This window comes from Pararge aegeria, chromosome 26 (genome assembly GCF_905163445.1).
Source record: "Pararge aegeria chromosome 26, ilParAegt1.1, whole genome shotgun sequence".
Classification (NCBI taxonomy): Eukaryota; Metazoa; Arthropoda; class Insecta; order Lepidoptera; family Nymphalidae; genus Pararge; species Pararge aegeria.
In genome coordinates, this window is record NC_053205.1 from 5,847,222 (window position 1) to 5,859,721 (window position 12,500).

At 37.0% G+C, this 12,500-nt stretch overlaps 2 protein-coding genes across 3 annotated transcripts; one reads left to right on the forward strand and one right to left on the reverse strand.

Annotated features, from left to right (window-relative positions):
- Positions 1–3,403: 3,403 nt before the first annotated feature.
- Positions 3,404–5,467, reverse strand: LOC120635183 (ADP,ATP carrier protein). Its single transcript, XM_039906117.1, has one exon. It carries the CDS (start codon positions 5,216–5,218, stop codon positions 4,316–4,318), a length of 903 nt encoding a protein of 300 aa, XP_039762051.1. The 5' UTR covers positions 5,219–5,467; the 3' UTR covers positions 3,404–4,315.
- A 768-nt stretch (positions 5,468–6,235) lies between these two features.
- On the forward strand, positions 6,236–9,949 carry LOC120635333 (transcription initiation factor TFIID subunit 10-like). 2 transcript variants are annotated; one of them, XM_039906311.1, is made up of 3 exons: positions 6,236–6,315; positions 6,392–6,555; positions 9,097–9,949. In XM_039906311.1, the coding sequence occupies exons 2-3, from the start codon at positions 6,392–6,394 to the stop codon at positions 9,314–9,316; spliced, it is 384 nt and encodes a 127-aa protein (XP_039762245.1). In that variant the 5' UTR covers positions 6,236–6,315; the 3' UTR covers positions 9,317–9,949. The 2 variants fall into 2 exon arrangements, with proteins under 2 accessions (XP_039762245.1, XP_039762244.1); XM_039906310.1 differs by having other exon boundaries at positions 6,249–6,315; positions 6,385–6,555.
- Positions 9,950–12,500: the final 2,551 nt, after the last annotated feature.

Genomic DNA, 12,500 nt, shown 5'->3' on the forward strand with positions numbered 1-12,500 from the left:
CATGCCGTATCCCAGTCTGGCCCAGTAGTAGTTGGCAAAGTAATAGAATCAATACCTTCCAGTGCGGGGCCGCGAGGTCTCGCCGTTACTTGACGCAAGGTATAATGACCCTTGCATCTAGGTCTTTTGCAAGTAAGATTGATAAATTTCGCATACAAGCTTCTGCATTGCATTATTGCATAACCAATTGATAGAATAAAATAAAGTGGGCAGCGACCCTGCTTTCTGAGTCCAAGGCCGTGGGTTCGATTCCCACAACTGGACAATGTTTGTTTGATGAACATGAATGTTTTCAGTGTATGGGTGTTTATCTATATATTATAATTATTTATGTATATTATTCTTAAAATTTTTCATGTAGTTGAATAAGCGAAGTAGTTAAGTGAGCTACGCTAGGTGTATCTCTACGTGATGAAATCAGATATGAGGAGATCCGTAGAAGAACTAGAGTTACCGACATAGTTTAGCGAGGCAGGGCACATAGCTCGGAGAGCCGATGGACGTTGCGGTCTTAAGGTGCTGGAATGGCGACACCGCACCGGTAAACGCGGCGTAGGTCGGCCCCCAACGAGGTGGACAGATGACATCAGGCGAGTCGCTGGAAGCCGCTGGAGGCAAGCGGCCCAGGACCGTGTGTTGTGGAACTCCCTACAAAAGACCTATGTCCAGCAGTGGACGTCGATTGGTTGCCATGATGATGATGAGTTGAATAAAGTTTTTTTTCACTTGTGGACGGCACGTTATTTTAAATTTAAAAAAAACACCGCTCTGAGTTGAATCTAAAATTGCCAAAAATATCATGTTACATGAGAATCTTCCCAAAAAGTAGGGTCGACTAGAGTCCAGTTCGCGGTGTTTACAACCCTTCGAGGGGGAGGAATCGAACGCGTCAGTGCAGGTGGACTGAGCATGGTAAGGGTAGACTCTTTACGAGTCTCATCTGATTGAGGCCGCCAACTTAGACCAGCTTGGACCTTGGCAACTGGCTTCCCTCGAACTGGAGGACCCTGCCGGTAATACAACTGTCAATCTATATATATCACCAGATTTAAAAAACTTCAATAGCGCGATGTAGGACTGCATCATTTGACAGTGATCAATAACATTATGATTTATTGAAATACTCATTAGTCTTATCGAATAAACATCAATTATGTTTTTTTTTATTTTTTTATTTTTAGTAATTTAAAAAGCATTCGTTATTTGCATAGATTTCTTTATTTTATTGCAAAGTTGTAAGTGATTAAAAACAGATGGCGTTATTATAGTTTATCAATCGATATCATCTATTTTTTATCAACACTGACGACTTCGATACTGTTTTTCGATACTAAAATACGTTCTAAAACTCACATATTATGTTCAATAAATAATCTTATAACTAGGTAACTTAAATAACAACACTAATGCAATTCAATGAATCATTCGCTGTCAATCTACTAATATTATAAATGCAAAAGTTTAGATGGATGTTTGTTACCCTTTCATGAAAAAACGCGATCAGCAGCCGCGGGCAACGGGCTAGGCATAGATAAAAAAAGATCATTCTTTATAATTTCTGCGAGTTTTGCGGCACTTTAAAAGCAAAATATAGTGCCAGTTTAGATGACAAATCAAGACCAGATACATGCGCTGCAATGGTCTGCGCTTTGGTCCTACAAGTGGCAGGGGCAATATGTAAATTTATAATTACTGAATTCTCTCTGGTCTGATTCAGTAGCTTATGGCCTATAATCTACCATACTCAAAAAAGGATAGCCCATCTTAGATATGTACTAGTTTCATAACTTTGATCAGGGACCCTACCCTAAATAGCCCAAAACCTGCTGCCCGACTAGTATATGAAAGAAAAAAAAATCCCCCACCTATTATATCCTACAAGGGGTAAAATTCACTAGTCCACCTGCCCAAGTTTCATTTATTTATTTTTATATTAAAACAATTTAGTCCACAGTTTGGGTTTGAGGCCGAAATCCTTCCCTCATAATTTAAGGTCCGTGCCCAACAGTGGGACGTTGTTAAAAGGTTGAGGAATAAATAAATAGTAAATATTAGATACATGTATCGTTATTGTATTGAGATCATACATTTATGGCAGTCTGTTTGGACCTTTGACCTTTCCATTTTAACAAAGTTCAAATACCTACGTTCGGTATGACGTCATTCGGCTTACGCAGAGACCGTCGACTCTATGGCGTGACGTCATCACAGCTGCAGAGATTCCCGGCCACTATGCATCAGTCACTTCTCTTCGTACCTAAATATACTTATATACCTACATATTCACAAACTATGCTCAATTCTTGAATCCTTAGCAAGTTTATTAGTTTAAGTTAAAAAATATTATTTTTAGATTTTTTGTAGGTTAAGAATGTAATTTACAATTGTTAAAACGTTTTGATCGTGCAATATTAAAAAAGAACCATTTCCCTTCCATTATTGTTTTACAGCCCTAAATATGTTATTTAATCATTTGACACTGGACTTAAGACTAGACTTGGATACTTAGGTAGTCAAGATTGAGAGGTTTGTGCAGTAATTTGGTTTCTCAAATACCTACTTACCTTGGTACTTAGTTATTATTTAATGTGCATAACCAATTAATTTTTTGAACCATAGTAGTAATACAATATATGTACATTGAAAAATCAATTCTTTATTGCAATTACCACTATACCAATTATACCATGTATAGATAAGTTAGAATTGTATATATTTACCTTTTTAAATTCTTTATGAAACATAACTATTGTGATACTATTGGGACAAGAAAAACAAATTTAAAAAATAAATAGTATGTATAAGGTGCCTAGCTTTAGTTGTGCGCTTCTCGAGTGAACTGGAGTTGAAAGCTTTCAGTTTAAATTGATGAAATGAGAAAGTTTTCACCATCACCTCACTCTTAATCTTATATAAAGAATCTTGAAATCTTTAAATTCTGATTTGACCATAAATTCTTGACAGATATTAAAAAATTAGATAGAAAATTGCAGCAGCATTAGTAAGCTCAAAATCTCTCTTTTCTATCAGAGGAGGCCCAATAGAAAGTCCTCAATATAATGCTAATAATGATCCAATAATATACAGCATAGGTACATAGTAGATTGCCGAGGGCTTCATTGAATGAACAACTAGGGCGTGTTTGGATCCTCAAAGTACTAGAAAAAATATACAAGAATGCTTTATAGGTGGTGGCCTACTTGAATTTCGAATTTAATTTGAAGTCTATTTAATAGAAAAGATTCTAAATTGTTTTACTAATAGAGTAGCAGCCTACAAATTCGATGTACTATATGGAAAATATTTGTATAATCTATATAGCGCATAGAGTTAGAAGTTGTTAAGAAGGGTTCAGGGTACAAAACTTAGTAGGTAACAAAAAAAGTTAAATAAAAGACAGATAAACATTTTAATATTTTATTCTCTCGTATTGCATGAAGTTTTCCTTACAAAAAACTCACACCGAGGGAACTTTCCACATAGTATCATTGCAACACACTCGTCTCACACATGCCGAAATATGTTACCTACTAAGTTACATGTATTAAACACTTAAGTCCTTAGTTTTTGACTAAAACCAACATTATTTACCAATGATATGCCTAGAAATAATTATCAGTAAACTTATAAAATAAAAACAACTATAAAACAGACATGACACATTACATAAGGTTGGTAGACGTCAAAAATCACAGGACAAGAGCACTAAACAGTGGTTCACTAGAAGTAGAACAGTTTTTCTTGAAGTACACTCTCACTGCATCCAGGCAGGTTACATAACAGCTGCCGCAATCACATGATTGAATATAGTTCACAGAAAATTGAATTCAAACGTTACATAACTCACTACACAATTTTTTGTCACTCCCTTTCATGTTAAAGTGGGATAATAATATACTCTATATTAGTGTATTAGACATAAAGAGGTTAGAAAAGCAGTCTGTCATGTAGCCTTGGCCTCAAACGCTACTCACAAATGAGGTCATTACATAATCTGTCACTACAGAAAAATCTGATCAGAAAAGTTTTCTATTTCAAGATCATTACTGATTTTATATTTAGAACAGATGTTAATTGATTCTTAAAATTAATTTCAAGCAAATCTATCAAGCGTTTGTTATGTAACACTTGCAACTAACTTTAATGAAACGAAAAATATATGGAATCATTTTTATTTAACTAAAAAATAAGTTACTAGGTTTCGTTTTTTTTGTGTTGATCCTAAATACGTAATACATGATTTCAGGGGAGTGGCTAGACGTGATTTAGAATCACAATTGAAATTATGGTAACAGTAATTCTTACATTAAACAATTTAGAGGACCTTCTTGATCTCATCGTATAAGACGAGCACGAACGCACCACCGGTGCCTCTGAGCACGTTGGAGAAGGCACCCTTGAAGAAGGCGGATCCACCCTCGGTCTTGGCAATGGTGGCCCAGCAGTGGAGGGTTCCCTTGTAGAGCATGTCGGACTTGGCGCGTCCAGACTGCATCATCATACGCCTCCTGACGGTGTCGAAGGGGTAGGACATGATACCGGCGACGGTGGTGACCGCCTGCGCGATGGCCCAGCTGATGACGATGGGGGTGTTCTTGGGGTCGGGGAGCATACCACGCGCAGTGTCGTAGAAACCGAAGTAGGAAGCGCGGTAGATGATGATACCTTGCACGGACACTCCGAAGCCTCTGTACAGACCGACCAGGCCATCGGACTTGAAGATCTTGGAGATGCAGTTTCCGAGGCCGGAGAATTCGCGTTGGCCCTCGCCTTTGCCGACGTCGGCGGCGAGACGAGTACGGGCGAAGTCAAGTGGGTACACGAAGCACAGCGAGGTGGCACCAGCGGCACCACCGGACGCCAAGTTACCGGCGAAGTAGCGCCAGAACTGGGTGTGCTTGTCGACTCCGCCGAGGAACACTTGCTTGTACTTGTCTTTGAAGGCGAAGTTGAGCGCCTGCGTGGGGAAGTACCTGATGACGTTGGCGAGGTTACCACGCCAGAACGAGACCAGACCCTGCTCCTTGGGAATGCGGACGAAGGCGTCGATGATACCTTTGTAGCGCTGGTCTTCGGCGATCTGCTTGCTGACGTGCTGTACTTGCAGCAGCAGTTTGACACGCTCGATGGGGGCTACGGCGGTCTTGGAGACGGCGGCGGAGATACCACCGGCGAGGAAGTCCTTAGCGAACGCCACGGGATCTGCGAGGTTCGACATTTTGTTCGATTAGCTGGCCTCTTTCACTGGACTTTATTGCCTCGCGGACGTGTAGTGGAATCTGCGAGCTCACACGCGGAATGAAAAAATCACGAAACACGAACTCCCGATTTTGTAATCAGGAGATATAAAGTAATTTCGTGATCTCAGGAGCACAGGGGTGGATGTGTGCCTTTTTTAAAATTCGATCGATCACGTTCTCTCGCAGTTCTGCCTAGAGGAGCGGCGCAAAAGAAGGAAGGGATAGATGTTGCCAACTTAACACATAATTACCACGAGGTCAGTGTAGTTGGCACAATTTCAACAATTACCCCGACGTTATTATTCTACATGGCAACATTTTTAGCGTCTTTAGTCTCTTTTTTCTGTAAAGTAATAATATTTAAAACGAAAAACAACTTAATTATGAATGATGTTTTAAAAATAAACCAAAATTGCGTTATTGATATGTAATTAGCAACAATTAGCAACAAACAATTGTTGACGTGAAAGGTAAAAATTCTTTACAAACTTTGAATGAAAACAATTGATCTTGTAATCGTGAGACATATTTTTAGCAAAGATACGTTAAAAAAAGTTAAAAATTAAAGTCATTTATCTTGGATAAAATTTAAGGAAACCCCTTTTTGTCGTGGAAAAACGATTAAATGGTAACACTAAAATAATCCGCAATTAGCACGTTTTGCTACTGCAAAAGTTGAATTTTATGGTTACATAACGGCGCTGTTTCTTTCTTTATTTTTCATACACGACTTTAGTTTTCATCTTAATATCTATAAACTTTAAATGGTTTTTGCGTTTATAATGTTTAAGTAATATTGCGTAGAAACTTAAATTAAAATATTTTCATTATTTTACCTCAAATAATATTGACGCAAAAACAAAACGTTGAGCTAGTATTGCAAGCCTTAAATAAAATGGAAAGTGCCTCGTCATATTACATGTTGGCACAATTGGGTTTTTTTATGCCATGTACGCTATCATGTAGGTACGTTATCTGTTTGTAGAACTGTCAGTGCCAAATGTCAAATTAACTGTCAATTGTCATTTTGTTTTAATTTTATCTGCGAACTGCGGACAAAGCCAAATTTTTGAAGGTGATAGAAATTTGTTTTGTAAATTAATAGTTGTTTGTATGTATTTTGGGTCAAGTGCTTTATTTGTAGCATGCAGATGAGTCGTATCGATTCGCCATCCATCGGAATGGACGAGGACATCGGTGCTGGTCATGCTTTGAGCGACTTCCTGCTGCAACTTGAGAACTACAACCCTTCTATACCAGATTCGGTGGTTGCTTATTACCTAAATATAGCTGGGTTTGAATCTCAGGATCCTAGGTATGTTAAAACTTTACGTATTTTATTCAAGTATTACGTTCATAACGTAATACTTGAAATAAAGTGAAGCAAAAGTCAATAGAGTTAATTTCATATTCGCTTTTGAAATTCGAAAAAGGACATTCCAAATTTCGATTTTTTAGTGCTGTAACCCAACTGGAAGCTATGAGATCCGCAAGCTGTTGTTAATAAACAAATTCCTAAGATGGATATTTTGTATGCATGGATTTGTGGAAAGTCTCTAATAATAAAAATAAAAGTAATTGACGGACATAGCCCACCTATTGGATAGCAGCGGGTGTTACTTTGCGGAAATCCATAATATATTATGAAAATTAAGCTTAGTTTGCTATACGCTGCAAACAGCAAGAGAATCTGTATGGTGTAATTTATAATTACTTCAATCCGTATACTCCACAGCAAACAGATCCTCGGCAATGTACCCTCTACGCACGTTGATGAATGAATAATTAGAAATTAATAAATTATTCATTGTAAAGTGAACATCTCCTGAGGATGCTCCGGTTTGGAGCGAAACGTGCGTAGAATGTACATTGCCGAGGATCTGTTTGGATTCTCCTGCTGTTCGCGGAGTGTAGCAAATTAAGCTTAATTTTCATGATAGCCCACCTTATGTCAAGTGGAAAACCATAACAACACTTCCCAGCTCTAGCTAGGAACACATCCTGCGAAGTGTTGCCCTGTTTCCATTGACCTGAGGCATAAATGTGAAGCCTGTAATTACACCGGCAACCACACCCTTTAGACCGGAACACAGCATCGCAACAGTGCTGCTTAGCAGCAGAAATGCAATGAACGGCATGGTGGTGGTACTTCTTTGGACAAGCATTGCCACAAAAAGTTCTCTACTCTACCTAACTTTTCCTACCTAATTTAGAAGTTGCCGAGATGAGTTTTTCCCTTAGAAACTTTTCTCAGTACATTTACACAGCATACATGGTTGAAGACGTTTATTTTTCTTAAAAGAAATTACAGTTTCACTCAATGAGAATATTTACAACTTATTTTATGTAGGTAATATTAAAACTACAAACAACGCATACAAAACAATCAGAAACTATATAAAAAACTTGAGGGTAAATTTATTAATACTTCATACTGTCATACATAGCCAGTACTGCACTCAGATTTTGTCAATTACAAAAGTTTTAAGTTTTTTCTTAAAAATATTAAAATTTTTGTTCTATTTTAATGTTGTTAGGTAATTTATTATACACTAGCTACTGCCCGCGACTTCGTCTGCGTTTGTTTTTGTTTTTCTACACACACAATTCTACACACTTTATGTATTAAACAGACATTGTAACCTCCAAAGTACAAAAGTAATTATTTAAATCGGTTATCATTTGACGGCGTTATGGTGTAAAATCGTCAACACCTTCTACCTTTCTCCCAAAAGAACTGAGCTTAATTTCGGGATAAAAAGCCTCCTATATTAATTCTAATACCTTCAGAAATATGTGTACAAAGTTTCATGATGATCAGTTTAGTATTTTTTGCGTGAAAGCGTAACAAACAAACTTACATTAACTTTTATAATATTAGTAGGGATAGGGAGTAATGCTCCTTCAAAGCTTATATTATATACTATGTACTAAATTTCAGCTCTGCAGAACTACACAGCACTAGGGCATCATTTTGACATGATTTATGATTTATGTACATAGTTTATGGGCTACATATACACTCATAATATGCTTTCACGTTTACCACGAGCTGTTGAAAAACACAAAAAAATCAACGTTAATTTATTGCAAGTATGCCAACTTTATAAGCACTTTTGAAACGTCAAGTCAGTCTGTTTGTAGTGACTCTACCACCGGTTCGGAAGGTAGATTCCAGTGGGAAGAGCCGGCAAAAAACTCAGCAGATTGCTGTTTTTCAACATCATTTTACAGTTTACAATGAAAATATATATATAAATATAATAATTTTTATTATCTTGTGAGAGATGAAAGCGGAGCCTGCTTCCAAGTAGCCTTGTCGTTAACGTCAGCCGTGTTGCTGTGCCTTTTGGTGTTACATGCATTGAATAAAATAGTGTTAATATTGTTACAGCTCATCGAAATGATATTTAGAATTTCACAAAATTGTATAGGAAACATTGATTGGAAGGCCGACTGGCGCAGTGGGCAACGACCCTGCTTTCTGAGTCCATGGGTTCGATTCCTATAACTGGAACATGTTTGTGTGATCAGCATGAATGTTTTTCAGTGTCTGGGTGTTTATTTGTATATTATAAGTATTTATGTATATTATTTATAAAAATATTAATCAGTTATCTTAGTACCCATAAAACAAGCTACGCTTACTTTGGGGTTAGATGGCGATGTGTGTATTGTCGTAGTATATTTATTATTTATTATTGATTTTTCTAAGGTAAAATGTAGCCTATGATATAAGCAGACACACTCGCATACAAACTTTTGCCCTTATAATTGCGTTCCTTGCATTCACTATGATGAAGTACACACACGTTTTTTTTTTAAAAATATTTACAAGAGATATACCATTTTTCAGAATGATAAGGCTGATAGCGCTCGCGTCTCAGAAGTTTCTCTCGGACATCGCAAACGATGCATTGCAGCACTGCAAGATGCGTACCTCAAGCCAAATCAACCAGAGCTCCAAAAACGCTAAAGGACCTAAGGAAAAGAAATATGTTATGACCATGGAGGATTTAGTGCCAGCACTACAAGAATACGGCATTTCAGCAAAGAAACCTCATTATTATGTTTGAAATTTAGGATTAATTGAATTATAGAAAAAGTATAGCTGATTTATTTGAATTTTTGAAACACACTTTTTGAATGTGACGCAACGTTTGTAGTGTGATTCTAATGTCATGGGGAAACTAAGGTGGCTACAGTCCAATTCAAACTTTATGACTTCACGAGCTTCGTGAGTTTCGCAGAAATTACAGCAATGCGCAGAATTCATCAGTGTCAGCCTAGGGGCCATTCAAATAATACGTAAGCACTATAGCGGGGAAAATAAGCAAAACAAAGACCACCCGTCTTTGTTTTTCTTATTTTTGATGTCTTGACAGTGGGGTATCGTTCTAGGAATCTAGATGAAGATTACGTCAGCAGTCGTTATTAATGTAAGTAGTTATGAGAGTAGGGGAATAGGGGGTAAAAGCTTTGCTTACTTTTGCTGAAAAGGAGGAGGGGGGGAGTAAATAATTGTAATAAATCTGCTTACGTAATATTTGAATGACCCTCTATCATCGGGATGGTACAGTTGACTACATGCGCCAAAAACACTAAGTTCCGCGACAGCATAAAGTTTGAATCGGACTGTACCACATCTTCCTGAACTCTGACACTATGAAAACTTATGTACTAAATAAATGGGAAAGGGATATAGAATATACAACCTCTTTTTTTCCTCACATTAAAAGTAAGTCGGGGAGTTGCCTTTAATATGTTGCGGTGGCGATATTAAATCAAGGTCGTTTGCTTGACATTCATTAGGTCGCCGCCGCAGTCGTGTATCACGGTTATAAGTAACTTAAATAGTAACACTCTTTGACACAGGTTTAAATAATCTTCAAAAAACCTAGCCGTACTAACTAAATTAAAAATCTCATTATTTATATACCGTTTTCGTAGCGGAATATCGAACGCGAACGGTCAATCAACCCAGTCAACGATTAATTAAGAAAACCGCATAGGAGCCGGTTAATAGATTTCCTTCCCAAATATTAATCATATTTAAATAATAATAATACTACTGTTAATTTTATTCTCACTGTCACACAAACGTAAATATTAACAAATTTTTACTTCCTGATTACATGAAATTTGTCGTTTAAATTTTTAATTATTTGCGTAAGTTATTTTAATAGAAGAAATGAACAAGAAAATGTTATTTTGTTTTATTTTAAGGAGGTTGCTCACGGTGAGTTTTGCAGCGATTCAGTTACAACCGCAATTATGCCGCTTTTTTATGTCTACTTTCAGTTTACATACCTAATCAGGTACTGACCCCGTTCTTTCGATTATCTGAAACAATCGTTCGCGTGCATCGACGTTGAATGGATACTTTGCGATTGTTGCTAATGCGACCAGTAGGGCTGACGAGAGGAGAAAATTCTCTCTTCTAAAGCTATAGAAAAAAATACGACTCATATGTAGAGATATTGGATAGAAGCAGGCGTTACTTTGCGGAAATCCATGATATATTAGGAAAATTAAGCTTAATTTTCTACAGCCCGCGAAAAGCAGGAGAATCTGTATGGTGTAATTTATAATTTCTTCAATCCTTATACTCCACACCAAACAAATCTTCGGCAATCTACCGTATGTGTAATTAAAATAAAATATAAATATGCTACGACAATACACACATCACCATCTAGCCCCAAAGTAAGCGTATAAATGACACCATACAGATTCTCCTGCTTTTCGCGGACTATAGCAAATTAAGCTTAATTTTCATAATGTAGAGAAAATTTTTCTCGTGCCACAAATGCTAGCCCTACAGAGTGCCAAGTACGAGAAATCTACCTACTTAACTATTTCATTTTATTCTGCACAATACATAATGTTACATTTATGATATAATATTTTAAATACATTTAATTATATAATGTAACGTATTTAAACACAGTTTGGGCGCAGCCATTTTCAAAATTAAATAATTCTATTAATTTCAAAAACAAAAGTAAGACATCGTAAAGTTAAGGAAATAATTTACGGAATAAAAGCATTGATCTATAAGGTATTTTTTTAAATATTTTAAATTCTTTTTTTATTTTCAGTGTTCCTAGCAGTATCTGGAAGGTGGTTAAATATATTTATTGACTTTGAGTATGGGACTTTGCTCTGAATATCTGTCGCTTGAAAGTTAACAACTACGATTTATTTGGTATCGTAGGAGTGCCAGTAAATTCACCCGCCCACTACAGCCATGGCGTGCGTGGCGTGCACTTCATACATGCACAAAAGCACTGCATACCATAAAATTTATATATATATATAGTATAGCAATTTTCCTGCTGTATGCATAACCTGGTAAGAAACCAAGTGCACGCCACTGACTACATTGCACGGATTTACTCTCAGAATGAGAAGGTTTTAGGCCATAGTTGCAAAACCACCACCACGCTGGCCAAATGCGGATTGGTAGACTTGACACGCCGTTGAGAATATTATGGAGAACTCTCAAACATGCAGGTTACCTCACGATGTTTTCCTTTACCGTTCCAAGCAAGTGATATTAAATTGCTTAAATTAAAACACACATAACTCCGAAAAGTCAGAGGTGTGTGCCGGGGCTCGAACTCTGTCTCCACGAAAGAAAAACCGAAGCGATAGCATAGTGGGGAACCACTATGCTATCACCGCTAGCCCTAGGCGGTCTTTCGATACCATATTGACGGCCGACTGGCGCAGTGGAAAGCGACCCTGCTTTCTGAGTCCATGGACGTGGGTTCGATTCCCACAACTGGAAAGTGTTAGTGTGAGGAACATGAATTTTTCTCAGTGTCTGGGTGTTTATTCTGTATATTATAAGTATTTAAGTATATTATTATTAAAAAATATTCATGTCATCTTAGTACACATAACACAAGCTACGCTTACTTTGGGGCTAGATGGCGATGTGTGTATCGTCGTGGTATATTTATTCATTATAAATATACCACGACGGTTGCGATACCCTGCGGTTTCGCCCGCGTAATTTTGGGACGCAGCATACTGCTACACAGTCCACACCTATAGTCATACATGTGATTTTTAGTTATTTTCACAAACATTTTTTATCTAACGTATTTTTTTTTTCAATGAAAAGTATACTATATTATTTCTAATATCTTTAAGACTATGTATAAAAAGTTTCATGAAGATCGGTTCAGTAGTTTTTGCGTGAAAGCTTAACAAACAAACTTACATTTACATTTATAAAATTAAGTAAGTAAG

Excerpts from the sequence above, each read along its gene's own strand:
- LOC120635333 (XM_039906310.1), top strand. The coding sequence starts at position 6,386 with ATGCAGATGAGTCGTATCGATTCGCCATCCATCGGAATGGACGAGGAC. Across the intron at positions 6,556-9,096 it reads TTTGAATCTCAGGATCCTAG|AATGATAAGGCTGATAGCGC; the intron begins GTATGTTAAAAC and ends ACCATTTTTCAG.
- LOC120635183 (XM_039906117.1), bottom strand. The coding sequence starts at position 5,218 with ATGTCGAACCTCGCAGATCCCGTGGCGTTCGCTAAGGACTTCCTCGCC.